At 46.2% G+C, this 24,528-nt stretch overlaps 1 protein-coding gene across 6 annotated transcripts in view; it reads left to right on the forward strand.

The window, feature by feature from the left end:
• The window catches only part of Dnmt3b (DNA methyltransferase 3 beta), a 35,414-nt gene extending 15,281 nt beyond the window's left edge, over window positions 1-20,133 (forward strand). Inside the window, exons 5-23 of one of the 6 annotated variants that reach the window (XM_048349007.1) lie at window positions 962-1,084; window positions 1,646-1,849; window positions 2,272-2,430; window positions 4,500-4,607; window positions 5,354-5,498; window positions 5,905-5,964; window positions 7,122-7,247; window positions 7,376-7,420; window positions 8,803-8,882; window positions 9,139-9,251; window positions 9,719-9,902; window positions 10,133-10,217; window positions 10,902-11,047; window positions 11,324-11,414; window positions 11,918-12,066; window positions 13,336-13,421; window positions 16,438-16,507; window positions 17,228-17,346; window positions 18,646-20,133. In XM_048349007.1, coding sequence (XP_048204964.1) covers window positions 962-1,084; window positions 1,646-1,849; window positions 2,272-2,430; window positions 4,500-4,607; window positions 5,354-5,498; window positions 5,905-5,964; window positions 7,122-7,247; window positions 7,376-7,420; window positions 8,803-8,882; window positions 9,139-9,251; window positions 9,719-9,902; window positions 10,133-10,217; window positions 10,902-11,047; window positions 11,324-11,414; window positions 11,918-12,066; window positions 13,336-13,421; window positions 16,438-16,507; window positions 17,228-17,346; window positions 18,646-18,787 — 2,235 coding nt within the window. In that variant the 3' untranslated portion in view covers window positions 18,788-20,133. Of the gene's footprint in view, window positions 1-961; window positions 1,085-1,645; window positions 1,850-2,271; window positions 2,431-4,499; window positions 4,608-5,353; window positions 5,499-5,904; window positions 5,965-7,121; window positions 7,248-7,375; window positions 7,421-8,802; window positions 8,883-9,138; window positions 9,252-9,718; window positions 9,903-10,132; window positions 10,218-10,901; window positions 11,048-11,323; window positions 11,415-11,917; window positions 12,067-13,335; window positions 13,422-16,437; window positions 16,508-17,227; window positions 17,348-18,645 lie in introns of those variants that run through there. The other 5 variants (XM_048349008.1, XM_048349009.1, XM_048349011.1 and 2 more) reach the window with 5 other exon arrangements.
• Window positions 20,134-24,528: the final 4,395 nt, after the last annotated feature.

Consider the following 24,528-nt stretch of genomic DNA (forward strand, 5'->3'; position numbering starts at 1 on the left):
TCATTTGTTTTTGTTTTGTTTTGTCAGTTGTGGGGCTTGAACTCCTCAGCTCAAGGCTAGTGCTCTATCACTTGAGCCAGGGTGCCACTTCCAGTTTTCTGGTGGTGGTTCATTGGAGATAAGTCTCACAGACTTTCCTGCCTGAGCTGGCTTTGAGCCACAATCCTCAGATTTCAGACTCCTGACTAGTTAGGAATATAGGAGTGAGCTACTGGCGCCTGGCTGTTTTCTTTTTGTTTTTTTTTTGGCCAGTCCTGGGCCTTGGACTCAGGGCCTGAGCACTGTCCCTGGCTTCCTTTTGCTCAAGGCTAGCACTCTGCCACTTGAGCCACAGTGCCACTTCTGGCCGTTTTCTGTATATGTGGTGCTGGGGAATCGAACCCAGGGCCTCATGTATACGAGGCAAGCTCTCTTGCTACTAGGCCATATCCCCAGCCCCGCTGTTTTCTTTTTAAAACATACTTTTTTAATTTCATTTTTTGCCACTGATCCTGTGGCTTGAACTCAGGGCCTGGGTGCTATTCCTGCGCTGCTTTTTTGCTCAAGGCTAGTATTCTACCGTTGAGCCCCATCTCCATGCTAGTGTTTTTGGTAGTTTATTGGAGAGAAGAGTCTCACAGACTTTACTACCCAGGCTCGCTTTGCACGACTGTCCTTAGATCTTGACCTCCTGATTCACTAGGATTATAGGTATGAGCTACCAACTCCTGGCAACACATTTTATTTTTGATTCTACTTTGCAGATGCCTGTGGCACCTTGATAAACCTGCAAGTGTAACCCACAGCAAGCCAGGTAGCTGGCATTTCACTACACTTAACCATACAACTGGGGAATTTCTGGGCTGGGAGTAGTCAGTCTGGGTCACCCAGGAAACCTCTGGCCCAATCCACCGGGCTACTTGTCTCAGTCTCCTTGTCCCCAGTGACCTAAGGCCTTTTGCTTATCCTCCCTTGCTTCCAGGTCCGAACCCGCAATAGCAATGCCTCCAGTCAGGAGAGGTACAGGCCCAACCTACGCTCTACCCGAGGCCGCCAGGGCCGCACTCCCGTGGATGAGTCCCCTGTGGAGTTCCCAGCTACCAGGGTTGGTTCCCAGTCCATCTTGGATTGGATGATCTGGCTCCCACACCTTGACTGTCAACTGTTTTTCAGGGCCTTGCTTTTCTTTGTCGCCTGGGCACACAGCTTCTCTCTTGGCTGGGGCTTGTATACTTGAGTTCTATGCTGATTATGGGAAAATTCCTCAGTGCACAGATTTCTCGCCTACCTTGGAGTTTAGCTAGAAGGCACTAACGGAACCATCATATCTATGCAGTGCATCCTTCAACTGTCTTGAGACAGTACAGCAGGTCAAGCAAAACTCACTTGACAGATTGGCCACCAGGGGCACTTAAACCAGAGACCACCTGCTCTGCAAGGCCCTGGAGCTTTTTGGCTTTACCTGTGTGCTCCTGTCTCTGCACAGTTACAGCGACATCCTCTCCCCACTTAGGGCACCCTTGTTCTTGGTAACTAACAGTCCTGGGCAGTCTTGACCTTTACCTTGCTTCTCTCTGCCTTCATGTGGGGAGCTGCTTGGGCACCACGGTCTCTGTTCATCCACCGCTATGTTTTCTTGTATCTCAAATTATCCTTTTATCCACAGTCTCTGAGGCGACGGGCAACAGCATCGGCAGGTACGCCATGGCCATCCCCTGCCAGCCCTTACCCCACCATTGACCTCACGGGAGACGATGTGACACCCCAAAGCAGCAGTACCCCCTATGCTGGAATAGAAGACAGCAAGCAGGAAAGCCTGGAGTCTTCACAGGTGGATGCAGACAGCCATGATGCTGAGAGCGAGTATCAGGTAAGGCTTAATGAGGGCTTTGCCATGGGTGACCAAAGAGACCTGGGACATAGGCAGAAGCCCCTCTTTTCTTCTTTCATGGAGACATGCTCATTATCTCAAAATGGCTCGACTTAACTATAAATCCCAGACAGGCCTTCTAAGTCAGTCTTTTTGCCTCTTCCAAGTGGTGGGCTTATAGGTGTTTGCTTCTGTGCACAGCCGCAGGATTCCCTTTTTCAATATACAATACTTAGTCTATGCTTTGTACTGGCGTGGGAATCTATGGTCTTCACTCATGTTAACTGGTCTTTTTTTTATTGAGCCCCATCCCAAGTCAGCATCTACATATGATGGCAAGTTTTTCCTTGACTTTAGGACTTTGAGGATATTCCTCAACCTTCTTTTTTCACCAGAGTTACTTCACATGGTTTTTCTTTCAGGATGGAAAGGAGTTTGGAATAGGGGACCTGGTGTGGGGAAAGATCAAGGGCTTCTCCTGGTGGCCAGCCATGGTGGTATCCTGGAAGGACACTTCCAAGCGACAGGCCATGGCTGCCATGCGATGGGTCCAGTGGTTTGGTGATGGCAAGTTCTCTGAGGTGAGTCCCAGCCTCTCTTCAGGGGCTCAAATGTCACTTTTCTGCACATGGGCACACAGAGACTCTTGTGGGCAACACTTGCCACAGTAACCTGTTTGAAAATGAAGTACATTCTTGGGGCCAGAGGCTTTTGCCAATGGGACAATGAGTTGGAAAGTTCTGGATTGGCTTTAGGTTTTGTTTCCTTTTCATGGCACAGTCACCAGCATAGGTACTGAGGGGTTAGGAGCAGGAACAGCTACCTACCTGGACATGCATCAGTCATGCTGAGGGACTCATTGAGATGCATTGGCCCTGTGCAGGTGGAAAGGTTTTTGTTACTGTAGGTGGGGCTCTTTATAGACTGTTGACTATTTCTGTCTCTTCAGAGCCTTTCATTTGCTAGGCAAGACTTCTACAACCTAAAGAGCCATGCCTTCAGCTCAGTGATTACTTTTTTTTTCCCCCCCTAATCCTGGGGTTTGAATGAGACTCAGGGCCTGAGCACTGTCCCTGGCTTCTTTTGCTTAAGGCTAGCACTCAACCACCTGAGCCACAGTGCCACTGACAGCTTTTTTCTGTTTATGTGATGCTGAGGATTCAAACCCAGGGCTTCATGCATGCATGAAGCATTTCACTGCTAAGCCACATTCCCAGCCCCTCAGTTATTACTTCTATAGCCTGAAATATTTTTTTTTTTTTTGCCAGTCCTGGCCCTTGAACTCAGGGCCTGAGCACTGTCCCTGGCTTCTTTTTGCTCAAGGCTAGCACTCTGCCACTTGAGCCACAGCGCCACTTCTGGCCATTTTCTATATATGTGGTGCTGGGGAATTGAACCCAGGGCTTCATGTATACGAGGCAAGCACTCTTGCCACTAGGCCATATCCCCAGCCCCATAGCCTGAAATATTTTATGGGTGGTCTAGTGGAGGTACTGTGAGGAGGGTGAAGAGAAGGTCCATCTTCACTTCGTTGCATAGATACCAGCACTTGAGCACATGCCCAGTCCTTCAAACCTTTGATGTTTGCTAATATCTATTAAATTAATCTTGCTTGACAATATGGCCTGCTGAGATGAGCTCTGATTGGCATACTTTGGCTATTTTTAAAAAATAATACTGCTGATTAAACCCTAGGCAAGCATTCTGAGGGATAAACCCTCAGTCCCCCTTTTGACTCTGACACTGTAAGTATATTCTGGGACCTGCAATCATCGATTTTGAATAGGTGGGCAGAATACCTTTCCAACCTAGAGAAGGTGTGAGTTCCTAACTAAAGTGTGGCAAGCTGGGAAACATGGAAACACATGTGGGAATAGAGGACCCTCTAGTTCATTCCTGGGATGTAGCCCTCCTCAGTTTGAGGTTCTAGTTTTTCCTCAGCTGGAACCATTTCTTAAGGGCAAAAATAATTAATGGCCATGAATGGAGTTCAGCTGCGTAGGGGAGCTTTCATGCCGTGTGCTACTAACCAGCAGAGGGAGCAAGAGGTTAAGTCTAATTCCAGGAATACATGGGGTAGTAAGTAACTTCAGTGCCATGAAGCAGAATGGTTGGTATGTCAATGTATCAGTATTACCTGATACTCAAGGTACAGTGTGGGAATAAAGTCACCTGAACCTGTGAGATTAATTACCATGGCGATCTGTTGGCCTGATGAGGCCTACCAAGGGCCAGAACTTGTACCATGTGTTCCCAGCTGTGTTGTTTTTCATGTGGTCTGGGACTGAGATGTTTGTCACTTGTGATCACCAGTAGGGACAAAATAGGTACCCAGATTCAATTTTTCACTTCTTGACTGAATATATATACAAATGTATACACACACAAGTACAGGGTTTACAGAATCCTGTTTACCAGCAGTAGCCTACTTTCCCATCTCTGGATGATTGCATATATGGTACTTATAGCCACAGCCTCTTAGGTCAGGATGTCTGCTTTTTCTATTTGAAGTTGACGTGTGAACTTTGCACCCAGGAGTGAGTCCTGGTGAAGGGAAAGAATCTGCACACGCTCATGGCATGTGGTGGGGCCAGGCCTCACTTGAGACAGGGTAAGGGTGTGTTGTGGTGATGGATGTCTTGTCTTCTAGATTGCTGCAGACAAACTGGTGGCCCTGGGGCTGTTCAGCCAGCACTTCAACATGACCACCTTCAATAAGCTGGTTTCTTACAGGAAGGCCATATACCACACTCTGGAGGTAACAGGAGAGAGAATAAAAAATGGAGGAAGCAAGACAAGACACCTTCTAAAAGCTATTCTAGTTTCCCATGTTACAAAAGTAGCTTGGCCAGGGAGGAGGAACATGCCCAAGGGTAGTCCTGGAGAGCCCTGCCTTAGGTCATTTGAGTGCTGACATGTGGAGGGGACCATATTTATTTTGGACTTTCCCTGAATACCTCATGTGCTCATTCCCTTCATTGAACCAAATAGTTGAAGGCTAATACCAGGCAGAGTTGCATCCTGCCCTTCCTTCTTCCAGGCCAAGTTTGTAAACCATAAGGCTCTGGCATCCACTTCCCCTTTGTTCCTCCTGTACTATTATGAGCTTGCAATAGCATGTGCCAGTTGACCCTGTGCTTTTTTACACATGGAAATCCTCCTGGTCCGTATAATAAAGGACCCTGTAGTATTGATGTAGTGAAGCATTCGTGCTTAGAGTCTTCAACATGGGGTCTGACTCCTGCAGCCACAGTGGAGGAACATCCCTGCTGGGAAGCACTTTCGGTGCCTCTTTGGTGAGGAAAGTCCCTCCGCTCTGAGCCCAGAGATCTCCAGCCCCCAGCCAATTTGCCCAGGCCCTTCTTTCTCATCACATTCCACAGCCAAGGACAGCTGTCAGGCCTGGTGTGAGGGGATTGGAGGGCAGGGGGCTCCCTGGGTTTGGCTTGGCTAACACCTCTCCCTACCCCGCTCATCACAGACTCTGCCTTTATATCTTGGCAGAAAGCCAGGATACGTGCTGGGAAGACCTTCCCCAGCAGCCCTGGAGACTCCCTGGAGGACAAGCTGAAGCCCATGTTGGAGTGGGCCCACGGGGGCTTCAAGCCCACTGGGGTTGAGGGCCTGAAACCCAGCAACAAGCAACCAGGTGGGAATAAGTCCTCCAGGCGGACAATAGAACTAGTTGTGGGAACAGCCCTGGGGGACAGTATTCCTCAGCCCCCATCCTGCAAGGCTGTCCCATACCCAGCCTCAAACCAAAGCATACTTTTTGTGCCCGGGACTATGAAAACCAATCCCAGTGCATGTGCAGGAAATGCCTGTAAAGGTCACCTGCTGATAACTAAGATAGAATCTCCTGAAAACTGGAGTAAATAGGATTCCATCTTAGAGAAAAAAAAGTATATGTCATAGCCATATGTCCCCATCCTAACATTTTGATCTATGCTGTATTCTCCCCCGTTATGTCTATTTCTTAAAATGACAGGTATATTTTAACAATAGGTTTCACATAATGTTTTCTGTTTTGTTTTGTTTCCCCCTCCCAAAAAAAGTGGTTAATAAGTCGAACGTGCAGCGTGCAGGCAGTAGGAAATTAGGATCCAGGAAATACGGTATTCCCCTTCCCACTAATGACTTGTGTTTTCTATACTGTTTCTATTTCTTGGCAAATGCGGAACTCTCTGAGAATCAAATTTCTTAACGCTGATCTGAATCCACACCCCCTTTCCTCACCCCCTCACCCCCACCCTCAGGGTAACATTGGGTGCACATCTTTTCTCCCTGTGCTGAGCACCGGTTTCCATCTTTGCCCTCAACACCACCAAATGTCATTTTATTACTAAATGTTGCTTATGTTTGCTTTTGTGTCTGGAGACAAGGCTTAAATAGCCCAGACTGGTCTCAGGCTTGTGCCCCTCCTGCCTCAGCCCGTTGAGTGCTGGCATTACAGGGAGTCATTACAACACCCACCTTCCTTAGGATACTGGAAAGCTGTACAATTTTCTCTGCAGAAGCAGAGGCTGATTCCAGAGATTGAGCTGAAACACAAATATGCATGATTGATTAAGGACTATATAATTTTTTTTCTAGTACTTTTTAGTGAGGTAAAGAAATAGATGAAACAACACTAATTATGCATTTTACTTAACCTAGTCTTTAACATTAACATTTCAACATTTAGTCAGACTAAAGATTTTACCTTTTGTATGGCTGTCATGTATTTTATACATGGCTGCTCAATGATGCTGCTTTCATTTGACATAATTTATTTGCAGTAATAGAATACAGTCATGGTATTATAGTGCAAGTTGATTTCATAAAACATAATTTTCACAACCAGACTCATGTTCAACTTGTCTAAATGAAAAAGTTATTGAGATCATCTCCATTTGTAAGTTGTCATGAATGTAGCAGTCAATGTCATGTTAAATCCCCAGTCATTGTTGCCATTGCTCAGTAACCACATGAGTCAGATGTGTCTCTTAGATGCAGGTGAATTTCTTCTGATTCTTGAACTAAGTATAGAAATATGAACATGCAGATGTTTAAAACTGTAGGCAAACAAGTTCTTGTTCCTGCTGGTGAGGGTTTGAGTTTGAGTTGGCTCCTGTTCTGCGCTACCCACTATGGGTCATCTTCCCTGAGGAGACCTCTCTTATGCCACCAAGGCAGGCAGCTGGTTCCTAGCATATATGGCACAGTGTAATTCTGGGACCACTTCTATGGACCCTCCTCCAATCATGGATGTCATATGCTTTCCTTTTCACAGAGAATAAGAGTCGAAGGCGCACAGCTGATGATTCTGCCACTTCTGACTACTGCCCCCAACCCAAGCGCCTCAAGACAAATTGTTACAACAATGGCAAAGACCGAGGGGAGAATGATCAAAGTCGAGGTGACTTGGGAATATGGAGAGTACTTTGGGGTACCCCGTGCCCATTATATCTGGAGTCTGCCACTGTAGTGGGGGACATGGCGGAGGGGTTTGAGCACGAATAACTGAACTTTTTTCTTCTTCCACAGAACAAATGGCTTCTGATGTCACCAACAACAAGAGCAATCTGGAAGGTAATGTCCTCACTCTTCCTCCCCTCCCCCCCCCCTTTTTTTTTTGGTCAGTCCTGGGGCTTGAACTCAAGGCCTGAGCACTGTCCCTGGCTTCTTTTTGCTCAAGGCTAGCACTCTGCCACTTGAGCCATAGCGCCACTTTGGCTTTTTTCTATATATGTGGTGCTGAGGAATCGAACCCATGTATACGAGGCAAGCACTTTACCACTAGGCCATATTCCCAGCCCTCTTCCTCCCTTCTATTTGGTGGTACCCATGGCCTTTTTACCCTTCTTGGATGTAACGGGAGCTCTGGTCCTTGACTTTCCATCTAGGTCTGTTTCTCATCCTGTTTCACAGTGTTTTTTGCTTTAATAAAATCAAGATACATATGTGGTCTTTTTCCTAAGTCCTGGGGCCTGATCTCAGGGCCTGAGAACTGTCCCTGGCTTCTTTTGCTCAAGGCTAGTACTTAACCTCTTGAGCCACATCGACACTCCTGGCCTTTTCTTTTTATGTGGTGCCGAGGAATCAAACCCAGGTCCTCATGCATGCTAGGCAAGCACTCTACTGGTAAGCCACATTCACAACCCCTGTAGTAGGTAGCATTTAGATGTAAAGCATTGCCATTTATCACCCTGTCAAGACTAAGATCCAGCAGGAACCTTCCGCTAGGATTCAGTTATTTGCCTAGAATACACCTAATGGGATTTGGAGCATCTGAGGAGGCTCCATTTCTTTTGTTCCCATCATGGACTCTACACTGGACAGGCTTTGAACTTTGATCCTCAGATCTCAGCCTTTTATACATAGGCCAGATAGCCCCTGGTTCCAGAGTCTGGAGGGTATGAAGGGTGCTCACACAGGCCTTCAGAACATCCCTATGCTGATGGGTCACTTTCTCAGTGTTCCCCACTTTGCCTGCCAGGCGAACCTTTTCCCTGTCATGCTCCACCTTTTATTGGTTTATCTGCTTGATTGAAGACAAGGAGAATGACTTTGAAGCTTTGTTGAAAGGCACAATAAGGGACCAGATGCTGGTGGCTTATGGTTGTAATCCTAAGCTACTCAAGAGGCTGAAATCTGAGGATTTCCCTTGGAGGCCAGCCCTGGCATCATATTCTGTGAGACTATGATCTCCAATTTAACCAACTAAAAACTAGGTTGAGCTGTGGCTCAAAGTGGTAGAGCACTAGCCATGAATGCACAGGCTTCTCAATTCAAGCCCCACGACCCACCAGAAAGAAAAAAGAAAGGGATAATAAAGCCTTCGGCTTGAAGACTTGTTGGCACATTGACTTCCTGAAACAAATATCCAACAATTTTCACACCTGACCCTTACACAGCTGATTCTGGTGTTAGGCCCTGTCTTGGAATAAGCCCTGACTTTGTTTTTCCTGCAGATCGCTGTCTGGCCTGTGGTAGAAAAAACCCTATATCCTTCCACCCACTTTTTGAGGGTGGTCTCTGCCGGCCATGTCGGGTGAGTCCTGGGACTTTCTCTTTGCTTCTCCCCTGATTGGTCTCCACCCCCCAGAGAGAGCCCTTGCTTCCTGTGCTTCCTCTTCAGTGGAGGATGGGAGCACAGAAGTTGACCTGTAAGGCACACCCTTGACCCTGTGAAAGGACACCGGGCCACCAGCAACTTCTAGAACTGTTTCCTATGGCCTTAGCCAGCGAGCAAGCTGGGTCTGGCTCACTCTTATCTCTGGTTTCATGGGTATGTCTTTCACTGCCAGGAACGCTTCCTCGAGCTGTTTTACATGTATGATGATGATGGCTATCAGTCCTATTGTACCGTGTGTTGTGAGGGTCGAGAGCTTTTGCTCTGCAGCAACACGAGCTGCTGCCGGTAAGCACTGGGCCCCTGTGCTGCCATCTCGGGGCCCCAACCACCCCAGGTTGTACCTTACAATTCCTGCAGGCTGCAGGTACTTAGTTGCCTATTCACTTCCATCCAAAACACCAGAACTTGTACTCTGTTGGACTAGAGGCAAGGCCAAAGGTCACTATGGGCCAATACTCATTGAGTGATTGTCTTGGCCTTAGTGTAAGTGTATTGTTCAAAGAATAATCTGTCTCCCTGGATGCTTTGCAAACTGACCAGAAGTCCAAAAATCCATGGTGATTGCGTAGGTAGAATTTTGTGCAAAGGGCCCATGAATTAGAGCAGAGTAGCATAGCTCTCAAGTGGAGCCTTACAGGGTAAAATGTTAGGCAATGCAGGGGGGACGAGGGGGGTAATGTTTCATCTTCCTGGGAATGGGCCCTTGAAGAGAACTGTGCTGTGACCAGTGTGCTTTCTCCTGGATGGCGCAGGTGCTTCTGTGTGGAGTGTCTGGAGGTCCTGGTTGGCCCGGGCACAGCTGCGGATGCCAAGCTTCAGGAGCCCTGGAGTTGCTACATGTGCATCCCCCAGCGTTGCCACGGGGTCCTCAGGCGCCGCAAGGACTGGAATGTGCGCCTGAATACCTTCTTTACGACGGATCCAGAGTTCGATTTCGTAAGCAAGCCACAGATACCAATACCTTCCACCACTGGCCCCTGAGCCACAGGTCTGGATCACTGTGGATTCACATAGCCAGATCCATTACCCAAATAGATCTCTTCAGGGCTCAGGATGACAGCTAGTCACAGCAGTGTGTGAATCCCTCTGAAGATCTCACCATTCCCCCTGAGGCATCCCTGCCCCTGATACTTCAATCCACCATCCACTTTTTTTTCTCTTGGCAGGCACCACCTAAGTTATACCCTGCGATTCCTGCTGCTCGTAGGAGGCCCATTAGAGTGCTGTCACTGTTTGATGGAATTGCCACAGGTGAGTTTGGAGTCACCTCTGCATGACATGGAGTCTGATCTGGTCCAGATGTTGGAATTATATGTGTCCTACACTTCAACTTTCCCTTCTTGTTACCAACTGGACACACACTTTTGGCCTTTTAAAAAAGAAAGCATGTTAGCTTCTATACTTAGTTTTTAATCTGTTCAGGTACCTGAACAATTCGCTCATACCAATACCATATACATGAATGATAACTTATTAGTGACTGCTACTACCATTCTTGGCCTGTCCATTTCCTGAGTGGGGTTTTTTTTTGTTTGTTTTTTTGTGTGTGTGTGTGTTTGTGGGATTGGGTGCTGTTCCTGAGATCTTCAGCTCAAGGCTAGTACTCCTCCACTTTGAGCTGGAGAGCCACTTACCTTTTCTGGTGGTTAATTGGAGATAAGATTCTCATGGGCTTTCCTGCCTAGGCTTAATTCTCAGATCTCAGCCTCCAGAATAGCTAAGGTTATAGGCATGAGCCACCAACGCCCACCTTTCCTGAGGCTTTTTCATATACAGACTAGTCCATAGGCAAGATTCATGATCCCCTGGGGTCTGGCTAGAGTACATTGTATGTTCTTTACTGCCAGGGAGGTAGACTGTCATTCTACCACTACACAAGGACTGAGGTTGAACTATTCTGTACTATTTATATATGTATGCCTGGCCTCTCCACAGGGTATTTGGTCCTCAAAGATTTGGGTATTAAGGTGGATAGGTATGTCGCCTCTGAAATCTGTCCAGAGTCTATTGCTGTGGGAACTGTTAAACATGGAGGGACTATACGATATGTGAATGATGTCCGGAGCATCTCAAAGCAAAACGTGAGTACAGTCCCTGCCCATATGGGTGTTATCTTTCTTTTCTGGTTAAATCTCTACTTTCTCAAGGCTCATGGTGTGCTAGAACCCAGGGTTGTGAGTTAGACAATCAGATTAATCCTTGTTAAAATTGTGACTTAGGGAATCCTGAGAATCTTGTTAGTGTAAGAAGTGGAGCTACTGACTAAGAAAGATTCAACAATTGGGTCATGTAAACTATGCTTTCTGTCTCACCTTCCGTACCCTCATCTCTTCCCTGGCCATATTTTTGTCTTCCAGATTGATGAGTGGGGCCCCTTTGACTTGGTGATTGGTGGAAGCCCATGCAATGACCTCTCCAATGTGAACCCGGCCAGGAAAGGTCTGTATGGTGAGTTCAGAGTGTAAGAGACCCTCTATACCTGTGTGCTGGGTTCTTCTGGAGATTGGTTGGCGAGGACCAGGTGTTTCTATCGAGCCTTTTTCCATCATGGGGCCTGCACTCAGGGCCTGAGTGCTGTCACACTGAGCTCTTTTACTCAAGGCCAGTGATTTATCTCTGAGCCACAGCACCACTTCGGTATTTTGAGTGGTTAATGCATGATAAGAGTCTCAGACTCTCCTGCCTGGGCTGGCTTCACACCATGATCCTCAGATCTCAGCCTTCTGAGAAGCTATGATTAGAGGTGTGGGCCATCCTTAATATCAGTTCACAGAGCACAGTGCTGGTGAATATCGTACTGCCTGCTGGCTCATTCCAGTGGCCTCTAGGGGGAGATAGTGATCTGAAGGCATTGACCTCTCCTGTCATTGGGCACCTATTGGATTGTGTGAGGAGCCCTGTGCAGCAGGCTTTGAATGAACTCTTGTTTCTTTCTGATGTTATGGTTGTAGAGGGAACTGGCCGTCTCTTCTTTGAGTTCTACCACCTGCTGAATTACTCTCGCCCTAAGGAGGGTGATAACCGGCCCTTCTTTTGGATGTTTGAGAATGTTGTTGCCATGAAGGTTGATGACAGGAAGGACATCTCACGGTTCCTGGCGGTGAGGGTCACAGGGCACTGCTTGATTGACAGCACCCAGGGTATTTACAGATGACAGAACATTTCTGTGACTGACAGGAACATTTTTTGGGGTGGGGGCATATGGGGATCCCTCAGAAGATCTACTTTTAGGGCTATGAGTCCAGTCTGGATTTGAAGTACTCTAAAGTGGGTTTTTTTTTGTTTTGTTTTGTTTTTTTTTTTTTTTGGCCTATCCTGAGGCTTGGACTCAGGGCCTGAGCACTGTCCCTGCCTTATTTTTACTCAAAGCTACCACTCTGCCACTTGAGCCACAGCGCCATTTCTGGCTGTTTTCTATATATGTGATGCTAGGGAATTGAACCCAGGGCTTCATGTATATGAGGCAAGCAATCTTGCCACTAGGCCATATTCTCAGCCCCCTTTTTTTCATATTCTGAGAATGTTTATTTTAGGGATTGTGGGCAATTATCTTATTTTGTCAAGCACAAGAGTAAATGATTGCTTTTCATTTTTTTGGGGGGCATGGTTCTTGTGTGAGCCGCACAAATAGCTTAGGTATCAGGTGATGGAGCTGTCTTGGTCCTTGATGCCATGTGATTGCACTGGCTGGGTATTACTGAGCCAGAAGGCCAGGATATTGACTTAGTAGATTTAGATTGGAGGCAGTGTGGTTTTTTTTTTTTTTTGTGCCAGTCCTGTGTTTAGGCTCAGTCGCTTAGCTTTTGCCCAAGGTGAGCTATGCTCTATCACACAAGCCACTACTGGCATTTTCTATGTCTGTGGTACTGAGGAATGGACTCTGAGCTTCATGCGTTGCATTCCCAGCCTGTGAAATACTTTTATAACTGTCACCTTCAATGTCCAGGCTGTCTGTAAGTCTGATAGGATCTTTTTTTTTTTGGCCAGTCCTGGGCCTTGGACTCAGGGCCTGAGCACTGTCCCTGGCTTCTTTTTGTTCAAGGCTAGCACTCTGCCACTTGAGCCACAGCGCCACTTCTGGCCATTTTCTGTATATGTGGTGCTGGGGAATTGAACCCAGGGCTTCATGTACAGGAGGCGAACACTCTTGCCACTAGGCCATATCCCCAGCCCTGATAGGATCTTTTAACACACCATTACTGTAAAGAGTTAGCCCGATTGTATTGCTAACCTGGGTGGAAATTTATGTGTCCAATGGTGAGGGAGCCAACCTCTTCCACACCCAGGGTAGAGCTGCCCTGATTGACACCTGGGTTCTGATGTGCCTTCTAGAATCTTGGCAGCTCAAGCTGTCCTTCTCTCCCTGCAGTGTAACCCAGTGATGATTGATGCCATCAAAGTTTCTGCTGCTCACAGGGCCAGATACTTCTGGGGAAATCTACCTGGGATGAACAGGTAACAAGTGAAGTGATGTAGAGCAATGATCTCAGCTTTGCCTTTCCAGCCATCTAGAAACTGCTGGCACCTACTTCAGGTTCACCTAACCTGTGGTGTTAGGATTTGCTCCTTATTTGTATGTTCAGAAATGATTGTAGACATGGGCTAGTGACTTGGTCAGCTGCAGAGGACCCTAGTTCCCATGTACTGTGCCAGGTTGGTGTCGGGGCTATGGGGGATATTTTTGAGTTCATGTCTTTCTATTCTGCCTCCCTTTTCTGTTGCTATAGCAAATCCCATTGAGAAGTGGAAGTAGGTTAAAGGTGCAATCCATTCTCTCCTACCTCTGAGATGAAGTCAACCCCTGCAGCAGGTCCTTAGTGACCAAGCAGGTGGCAAAGTTCTGCTTCAGAACTATTATCACCTTCAGATATATACCTTACATTATTGGTGCCTATCCTGGGTCTTGAATTCACATCACAGCCTGGGCATGCTGTCCCTTATTGTTTTTCCACTTTGAGACACAGCCATTTCTGCCTTTTTGGTAGGTAATTGGAGGTATAGAAGCTTCATGGACTTCGAGGCTGGTTTTGAACCATGAGATCCTCAGATCTCAGCCTCCTGAGGAGCTTACATTAAAGGTGTGAGCCGGGGCTGGGGATATGGCCTAGTGGCAAGAGAGCTTGCCTCGTATACATGAGGTCCCTGGGTTCGATTCCCCAGCACCACATATGCAGAAAACGGCCAGAAGTGGCGCTGTGGCTCAAGTGGCAGAGTGCTAGCTTTGAGCAAAAAGGAAGCCAGGGACAGTGCTCAGGCCCTGAGTCCAAGCCCAGGACTGGCCAAAAAATAAATAAATAAATAAAATAAATAAATAAAATAGAGGTGAAAAAAATCTTTAAAAAAATTAGAAAAATAAAGGTGTGAGCCACCAGTGTCTAGGTCACATGCAGATACTTTTTTTTAAAAATTTAATTTATTTATTTATTGAACACACAAGGTGTTGTGCAAAAAGGGTACAGTTACGTAGTAGGGCAGTGTGTACATTTCTTGTGTTATCTTACGCCCTGTTTTTCTTTCCCTTCTCTAGGTCAGGTAGACATATATACAATATACAATGTATCAAGAACACATACAGTAGCCACGTGGCCAGGCCCCAGAAAATTCGCCTAGGGCTTTAAATGTAATGTCAACATTAGAAAGTATGTCGACAATAGTCTTATATGAACGTACATACATAGCTTTTGAGCTATTGTATTCCACTGAGAGGTCAGTTTTTGACCTTTATATGTTAAGTAGTTGTTTGGTTTTAGTTACATACTGTTGGGTCACTCCCCCAAACATGCAGATACTCTTTTTTTGTTGTTGTTGTTTTGTTTTTTTTGCCAGTCCTGGGCCTTGGACTCAGGGCCTGAGCACTGACCCTGGCTTCCCTTTGCTCAAGGCTAGCACTCTGCCACTTGAGCCACAGCGCCACTTCTGGCCTTTTCTGTATATGTGGTGCTGAGGAATCGAACCCAGGGCTTCATGTATGTGAAGCAAGCACTCTTGCCACTAGGCCATATTCCCAGCCCCAGATATTCTTAACTAAGAGTGTTTCCTACCTTTGTAATAATGGTAGTTCATTCCTGGAGATATGTTTATACCTTTACTGTCCTTTAAAGAAGAACTTGGTAATGTCAGATGCCAAATGTGATGGTACAATGACACCTTAGACTTGCAAATGAGTTAAGTATGTCTGTTTTGTGGACCTTACCTAAGTGTGGACCTGTGGACAGAGGATGTAGCAATCAGTTGGAGGGATTCTGTTGAATGGATTGCCCTTTGGGTTGACTAACAAGCATACTAAGTGTTGCCACGTCCACATTTGAATTTACATGGACTTGTACAACATGCAAGTTCACTGCCAGCTACTTACTGGACTGCCATTTTGGGGGCTCTTTTAGTGTTAATAACCTGTCTGACTAATAGGAAAGGGTACATTCTAATAGAGACTACATCCATGAGGAGGTGGGTGTTAAAATAGGAAAAGGAAGTGTACTCTTGTTGCTGCAGCCCATCTGTATATCCCCTTTATGATAACAAGAAAACATTGAAAAAGGAGTGCAGGAGAGGAGTATCACACAGCCCACCAGGAATATAGGAGTAGAGCCTGTAGGCAGTCCAGAGATGATAGCAGAACATCAGTGAACATCCCCAGAACAGCTGTCTGGTGAAGCATGGCTGAGAAAGTACTTGGAGCTGAGATTGAAGTAGTGTCTGAGTATAGAATAGACTATATACATCAGGAATAGGGCAGAGGTGGCGGGTACCCTAGGGGACATGCAGAGCTGCCCCCTTTTCACATGGCCCCTTAGCTCCCATCATTCGGGCCATGATGGAGGGAACTAAGGACAGGGTGGATATCCGGAAGGTGTTCGTGAGGGAAATGTACAGAGGCCCCTCTCTGGGCAGTTACCATTCAAGTGTCTGGGTTTTTTCTGAACCTGCAGTTGTCGTGCTGCATTTACATATCTTTTCTCAATCACTGAGCTTGCCTCCCTTCCTGCATTTGAGAGTCAGGTGAAATTATAAAATGACTAGATTTTGTGTGACAGTGCCCTGAGCCACCCAGATTGAGCCAACAAATCCAGTGTGTTGTGCTACCTGTATCAAGTCTAAACCTAAGGGGTCATTCCTAGGGTTGGTTGATTCCCAAGCTCTACCCACTTCAAATGAAGCTAGATGAAGCACCATGACCACACTCAAACCCATTAAACAGTGGGGCTGTACCTGGGAAGCAATGTCTTCTAGCTCCTCTACCCTCATCCTTTGGGTCCTGTTCACCTGTAGGAACCTGGCTTTGAGTAATACTAATTCAAGACAGGCAACAGTTACTGTGCAGTGAGCTGTTCCACTCCAAGCCTAGCTCATGGCAGATTATCACTGCTGGGGCACCTTTAAACACTGGAAGTACCCCTCCCTACTGTGTGAGGTGCCTGCCTGAGGCCCCTCCTGCACATGGTAGAAAGTAATGGGTTTTGGCTGTTCTCAGGCCTGTGATAGCATCAAAGAATGATAAACTCGAGCTGCAGGACTGCTTGGAGTTCAGTAGGACAGCAAAGGTAAGACGTATTCCTAAACAGCCTGCACGGTGACCTGGAGAATGAATGCACTTTGGTGATCCCTAAGTGGGGACTTGGGAATTGACTTTGGTGTCTAGTTCCTCTTCGTCCTCCTCCTCTTCACATTTCCTGGTGCTGGGTTTCTGTCCTCTCTTCAAACAGAGAGTAGAACTGATTCTTGATAAATAATCACTGAGGAAAGGCAACTATACTTCCAGTTCACATGGGCTATTTTGGGAGAGTCAGAATTTCACCTGGCCCTTCCACAAGAAAGAGTAATTGGTGCTTTTGCACTAAACAAAATGTGCTGTCAGGTCACAGATAAAAATGATCTCCATAAACCTAATTCTTAATATCTGCATCAAACAAAAGATCCTTTGTCCTTTGCCTGACTGAGGATTCAGCAGTGTCTGGGTAGTTTTCCCTTTTGACAATCCTATTTGAGCAGTAACTGGTGTCTTCTTGGCCCCCATGTGACCTCATTCACGGTCACTTTTTTGCTTATCTTATTCTTTCAGGCTGGGTCCTTGTTACCTTCTTGGTGTCTGTGGGAAGCACAAACGGTTCACCGTCCTTTTGTCTCCTTTTGTCACTCACTCTGGTGAGACTAGCACTGCCACCTCCTACACCTGCCCAACCCCCTCCCTGGGCGCCTTTGGGCCTTGGCCCTGCCCAGAACCCTTTTCTGAGCTCACTCCATGATGTCCTTTTGTTCTCCAGTTAAAGAAAGTACAGACAATAACCACCAAGTCGAACTCGATCAGACAGGGGAAAAACCAACTTTTCCCTGTTGTCATGAATGGCAAAGAAGATGTTTTGTGGTGCACTGAGCTCGAAAGGTGAGCAAGGCTGCACTTGAGGGAGCTGGTGCAGACAGACACAGAGGGGAGGGGCATGGGGTTAAGGCCAGAAGTATAAATTCTTTTTACATCTCACTGCCTCCAGTGCAATGCTACTGGTGTTGAGACCTCAGAGCCCTTACTTTTCTGGCAGAAATGGTGGGTGATGCTGAATGAGGTCATTAGACAGCACCACTTGTCTGACTGTATTGTCATGACATCTTCCTGCCCTGACATGCTGTGGCAACAGAAAGAATCTGAGAAACAACTAAAGAAAACCCCATTGGTCTCTTCAGCTGATTTCTTCACCCGAATTGCTCTTCTATAGCTGATTGCTTCTACTTAGCTCAGTCTGTCTTCGTTTTATTGGGTTAAGTATATGTCTATTCCAGTGCAAATATCTATCTCTTGCATTTCTGTTCCTTTTTTCTTTTCCCTACATTTTGGGGGGGGGGGATTCATTTTGTTCTTTTTAAAAAGTAAGGCTATGAATTTTCCTATCCTTACATTTTTGGCTATCTTCTAAAGACATTTTATACAGAGTAGTTTTCATTCTATGTACTCATTGCACTTCTGTTTTATTTCTCAATAACTCCCAAAATGTTGATTAATAAGAAGTTAAGCTGAATTCCTTGGGTGAATCTACAGATGCTGTGGATTCTTCTGGATTTTGAGACCCGTGCATGAAGTGCGGGTTGAGATGAGATTGGGGACAGGTACAAATGGCTGTCACTGAGACAGCAAGACACAAGCCTGAGGTGGTTAACCCATCCAGCCATTGACCTATTGGTGCTATTCTTAAAAATAATGCTGAGTACTATGTTTCAGCGTTCTGTATAGGCCTGGGTGAGTCCTGGTTTGGCAAGTTTGGGAATTAATTTACTCATGGTAACTCACCTCTGGTCTGCTTCTGTGAATGGCCAATGACCTTATTGAAATTGTTGAGCTCTGAAGGACTGTCTGCTTGCTTGACATTCAGCCAGGCGTTAATTATTTCACAGTCATGCACTGAAGTAAGATTCTGTTCATGCCAGGAGCATAGTGCTAGAACTGGGGCTGCAAAGAACAGGTGCCCTCATGAGAATCACTGTGAGCAAGTATCTGAAGGATGGGACCCAGACCTCACAGAGGGGGAAGGGTTCCTTTGAAGGCCCAAGGGTCAAAGGGATAGGACATACGTAGGTAGAGGACATGGTAGCTGGCTGGCCCAGGTGAGGACTTCTTAGAACCCAGGGGTTCTAGACATAGTGACAGGATGGGCTGTTCTGATTCCCTGTCTTCACACTGGTGCTCTCCCAGGATCTTCGGCTTTCCGGTACACTACACGGACGTATGCAACATGGGCCGTAGTGCCCGCCAGAAGCTGCTCGGGAGGTCCTGGAGTGTGCCTGTCATCCGACATCTCTTCGCCCCCCTGAAGGACTACTTTGCATGTGAATAATTCTACCCAGGCCTGCTGGGAACTGGGGTATCAGGGGCAGAACCAGGGGCCAGAAGGTGCCCAGTTTCCTGATGCTGATTTCCCCTTGCTCTGCCCTTCCTCAGCTCCGCCGAGCTGTGTGGGATTTCACTGTACCTCAGCTCTCTCCTGCTCAGTGGGAACAGAGCCACCTGATCCTCGGTGACAAAGAGAAACCCAGAGGTATTGCCTCTGTGCACAACTCAGACCTGGCCACTCAAGAGTGGTCAACCACGGTGCTCACTTACTTGTTCTTTTCCTGAAGCTTAAAAGAAAAACTTGAAGTAGGTAGTAAGATGTCCCTGCCCCCTTCCCTGGGTTTCCCATTTAGAAGCGATGGCTAAGATACCAAAATCACAGTGCCGTCAGGTAGCTCTCCAACACTCAGGTTAATGCTGCAGAATCACCCCAGACAGTCATTAAGACTTTTTTTTTCCTTTCTAAGTCTGCACTTCCATGTTTACTGGAGTTTGCAGTTGTAGAAAATGTAGCCAAGGGACATTTTTCAGGGCCTAGGATCTTTTTTCTAGGGATAGCAGAAGAGGTTGTGTTGCTGTGTACGTCTTGGATTTTACCCAGCCTCTTCCCCTTGCCTTGGTACAAGGGCTGTATTTCCCTTCATGGTGATGATCTCAGCAGGCATGACATCATCACCGACAATTCAGGGCTATTTCCCCCCCAAACCCACGGGTCCACCTTAGCCCAATCCCTCCCTGTACCTGCAATAGAACCCTCTGGGGAGCTCAGGAAGGAGTGGACCAAGCTAGTATAGCTGCCATATATTTATGTGGACAAGTGAGGTTCTCCCATCTCCCCCTTTCCCTATGTGAGGGCCATGAATGAGGGAGCTTAGATAAGATCCTCCTCAATTCTCTTTCAAAAGATGTATTCTCTACAGGCATGGGTCCCTAGATACTCAGCCAGGGGCAGAAAGCACATTTCCACCCTTCCCCCTCATCTCAGAGATGGCAGGGGAGCTGGAATAAGATTCTCCAAGATTTTAAAATCCCTTTTTATTCTGTGTCATTGTTTTACAGGCTCGGGAGGGTGGACAAGCTGCATTTCAGAAATGCTGCCACAATGGTTTTTAACACCTTTTACACTTACTGGTGCTATTTTGTAGACGTAAGAACCGTGACAAATTTTGTGGGGCTTTTTATACACACTTTTTTTTTTAAATCTCAGACTTCTATTTTTTGGTTTTTAACATTTCCTTTAAAGTCTTTGTAACTGGAGCCATGTAACAAGTATGGGGAAAAGCTGTGCCTTGTTTCAACAAGTTTTTTGCTAATTATCAGGCCAAAAGACAACTGAAGCCTACTAGAGTTTACCTTATTCTGTCTAATTAAAATCAGTATTTCTCTATCAATAGTCTGTGGTGTCCATTTTGTTCTACGGCAGGTCAGTTGGGTGGGATGTGGGAAGTCCTAAGTGGGAAGAGGTCATTCATTGATGCATCTAAGCACTGGGGTGCCATGGGATTGAAGCAATGTCTTAAATGCTGCATCTGATTCAAGGATAACCCTGGAGTCTTGAATACACAGACATGTCTTGTTTCCCAAGCATGGCTGGAATGTTTTACTGTGCTTTAAGGCTTGGTGTTTGTGACACCCATCTCCATACTTTTTATTTTTTTTTTTTGGCCAGTCCTGGGCCTTGGACTCAGGGCCTGAGCAATGTCCCTGGCTTCTTCTTGCTCAAGGCTAGCACTCTGCCACTTAAGCCACAGCGCCGCCTCCGGCCGTTTTCTGTATATGTGGTGCTGGGGAATCGAACCTAGGGCCTCGTGTATCCGAGGCAGGCACTCTTGCCACTAGGCCATATCCCCAGCCCCATACTTTTTTTTAATTAAATTTTATTGACAAGGTGTTGTACAAAGGGGGTACAGTTACATAATAAGGCAGTGAATACATTTCTTATAACATCTTACACCCTCTCCATACTTTTCTTTGGGCCAGAATTGATGACCACTCACAATACAGTTATGGAGTGTGTTCTTGCTTCTGTGGTATTCTCTTGGACCTGCTTTTGCCATTCCAGAGTTGTCATTCTGCAGGGCAGCCTGTGTGAAGCAGGTTGAGGATCAGGCTGTGATCCCAACATAGTTCTTTGGGATAGTTTGATTTTTCAGTCATTCACCACTTCTTGTATAATTCTACCTGTACCTATCTGAGGCCAGCTGTTGAGGTCTCCCAAATCCACACATGGCATAATTGCCACCTCCAGCCACCCTCTGATCAGAGAAGAGCAGAAGGAAATCTACCTCTGCAGAGGTTAATATTGGATAGCTGGTATATGTAGAAATGGAGTAAGGTGATGACAAAATGGTTGTGGCAATTTTACCAGTGGAATAATGTACTTATTTGGTACCTGTTGGATTCTTTGGCTACAATCAGGCTCATGTCTTCCATAAAGGTCTGGTTCAGACTTTAGGAAGATGAACATCCAAATAACATTACTAGGAAATTGCCACAAGTTAGAACAGCATAGGTGTGAGTTGCTATGGTGTGACAATTAGCAAGGGGCCAAGTGACAGACTTCAGGGAACTTGGTAGTCCAATTAAACCATCTTGTATACAGTGCTGCACCAAATGCCAGGATAAGATGAAGCGAAATAAACAGTCCCGGCCCCGGAATCCCAAGAGAGGAGATGGACAAGCCCTCCAGGTGAGGGGTCTTGGCAGGCTGGGTTGGTGGGGAGGCCCTAGAGGGGTTATGTTTAGTCTAGATAGTGCCATCTTTGGATCTGTGTCTGGAGGGGTCTCTGTAGTGGGGAAGATGTAGTTTGCTTTCCATGCAATGCAGGGCCTGCTACATTGCTGTGTTACTTGCATCAGGTATCTTAAAAATGGGTGGCAATTGCATAAGGTTAATGAAATATAGGTTGCAGATCTGGGTTAAGTACCTTGCCTAATTCCTTTGGGCAAGTCCTTCCCCAGTATTAGATGGCTTTATTGTGAAAAAGAGCTATTCGGGCCGCTAATGATGGTGACTCTGGTGCTGGTAATAAGGAAAGGCTGAATAGTAAAGCTTCAGTCCTGGATTCCCCTCTGGAGCCTGAGTGGCTTCTGGCTTCTATACTCAAGTGACCTTGGGTATTGCTCCCAGCTAGAAAGTCTCAATCTCTCAGGGGTCATGGGTGGGTCAAATGGTTGGGGAAGCCGCTTTCCCCTTCACTGTAGGAAAAGTCTAGCAATGCTTTCCCTAAGAGGCCTGCTGACCACAATGATAGACAAGGTTCCCTAGCCATTTGTCCCAGAGTCTGAGTTGAAATCTAGCCTGTGGATTCAGTATGCCTTTTTTTTCTCTTACCTGCATACTGTTTGGTATTGGCTTTTTGTTTTTTTTGGACAGTTTTGGGGCTTGAACTCAGGGCCCAAGCACTGTCCCTGGCTTTTTTTTTTTTGCTCAAGGCTAGCACTCTACCACTTGAGCCACAGCACAACTTCTGGCTTTTCTATATATGTGGTGCTGAGGAATTGAACCCAGGACTTCATACTTCATGTATATGAGACTTTACCACTAGGCCATATTCCCAGCTCCTGGTGTTGGATTTTCTTTTTCTAGACCAGGAAATTACTTGGGTCTAGACCAGGAAATTACTTGGGGGTGTGTGTGTGTGTGTGTGTGTGTGTGTGTGTGTGTGTGTGTGTGTGTGTGTGTCAGTCTGGGGGCTTGATTTCAAGGCGTGGGCACTGTCCCTGAGGTGTCGTGCCTCCCACCCCCGGTCTTGGGGTTTGAACTCATGAACCATCCCTGAGCCTCTTTTGCCCAAGGCTAGCCCTCTTACCACTAGAGGCACAGCACCACTTCGGGCATTTTCTGTGTATGTGGTACTGAGGAACTGAACCCATGGCTTTGTGCATGTTAGGCATGCACTCTACCACTAAGTCACATTCCCAGCCTCCCTTTTTTTCCCTTAAGGCTAGTGCTTTACCACTTGAGCCACAGCTCCACTCCTGCCTTTTTTTCTTTTTCTTTTCTTTTTTTTTTGGTGCTGGTACTGGACATTGAGCTGTGATCTTTAGATATCAGCCCCCTGGGTAGTAGGTTTATAGGCATGAACCAATGGCATCTTGCATTCCTGCTACCCTTTACTGCTAGAGGTACAATTAGTTTACCTGCTTCTTTTTCTGTTGCTGCCTAAATGCAGTCTCCATTCCTCTTTCCGAAATTTATTTTAGAAACTTAAAAATACAATTTTGTTGCCATTAAGGTGTTTACAGTGGGGTTAGCATTTCATAAGTTAGGTAAAGAGTACAATTCTTTTGGGACAATATGTCCCCATCTTTCACTTTCTCTGTTTTTCCTTCCTGTCTCTGTCCACAAGTTGCATAGTTCATTTTCCACATACTAAATACCATGACTGCATTTGTTCATCCTTCCTCCATTTCTTTGTCCCCTCCTTAAAAAAAACACAACAAAGCAAAAACTACCACCACCAATAAAAAGGCATGTTTAAAAAATTAATTGTACAAGGGGTTTCATTTTCACACGTAAGATGTACTTTGCTCAGGCTCATCAACTTGGAATATTCATCCTCCCATCCCCCCCTTTTAGCTTTTAATTTATTGTAGAAAGAAGACCTCATGGAGGCCGCTGTCACTGGGGTTGGCATTGTTTACACTCACTGTCTTCACTCAGGCTGGTAGAATACTTGCATAATATGTACAAAGCCCTGGGTTTCATCCCTAGCACTGAAGGACGTTCTGCTTACTTGAGTTTCTTATTGCGACTCACCCGCCTTACTCACCCAAGAACCATTTTGTCTAAGGATTAGGGGCCCATAAGTGACCATATTCACCCAGCTCAGAAGGTACAGAGCTACAGATAAGAACAAACATTTGAAGTATTAACTTTCATTTCCTGCACAAGTAACAGAAAATGTTTCTCTTTTTCTAGCTCTTCCTACTTTACCATTTTTATACTGAAATAAATCCTTGCAAAAACTTTTCAAAAGGTCAGTTACTCTCAGCATTATCTATAAACCATTTTGCTTGGAAGTGGGGGCACTACTAGAGTGTGGGATGAAATCGGTGGAGATGGGTCGTAGCTTACCTGAAAAGTGAGAGCCAGAGATTCAAGAATCCCTTAGACCACCAAAAGGAAAAAACAGGAAGTGCTCTAGGGCCAGAGTAGAGGGTAGACCTGGTTTTGGATACACAGAATCACAGGTTTCTGAGCAAAGGCCTGTAAAAACTCACCTACCCTCTCATTACAGCCACGAAAGAGATGGGAGTGCTTGCTACCTGCTCAGTCCACTCCTCCCTGAAGGGAAAGCTGGCCAAGGTTATCTGGGTCAGATTAAGATGTGCATACCCTGGGAGATTTTAAAATGCTTCCCAAAGTGTTGGAGATGAAACCCTAAGCCTTGAACATGTTAAGCAAGGACCTTAACCCCAGATGCTTCACCATGCTACTGCTCTACTATTGCTACCATAGTTGGTTATAGGTTCTTCCTACTCCAACCCTTTTGGCAATTCCTCATGTTTTATGGAAAGTGTCTCAGAGTGTCATATACAATCGAAGCTAGCAGTATATTGTGATAGTTAGAAAAATGGGCGTGTCCTCTGTGATAAATAGCTCCTGCCTCAAATCCCTACCTTCTTTGAATATCTTTGCACTTCGCAATTAACTGGGTGAAATTTGGCCTGCAAAGTGCCTCTGAGAACCTGCTCCCCCAGCGTAAGTACCAGCACTCCTGCCACATACCATTCTGGCTA

The sequence above is a fragment of the Perognathus longimembris genome, chromosome 6 (genome assembly GCF_023159225.1).
Source record: "Perognathus longimembris pacificus isolate PPM17 chromosome 6, ASM2315922v1, whole genome shotgun sequence".
NCBI classification, from domain to species: Eukaryota; Metazoa; Chordata; class Mammalia; order Rodentia; family Heteromyidae; genus Perognathus; species Perognathus longimembris.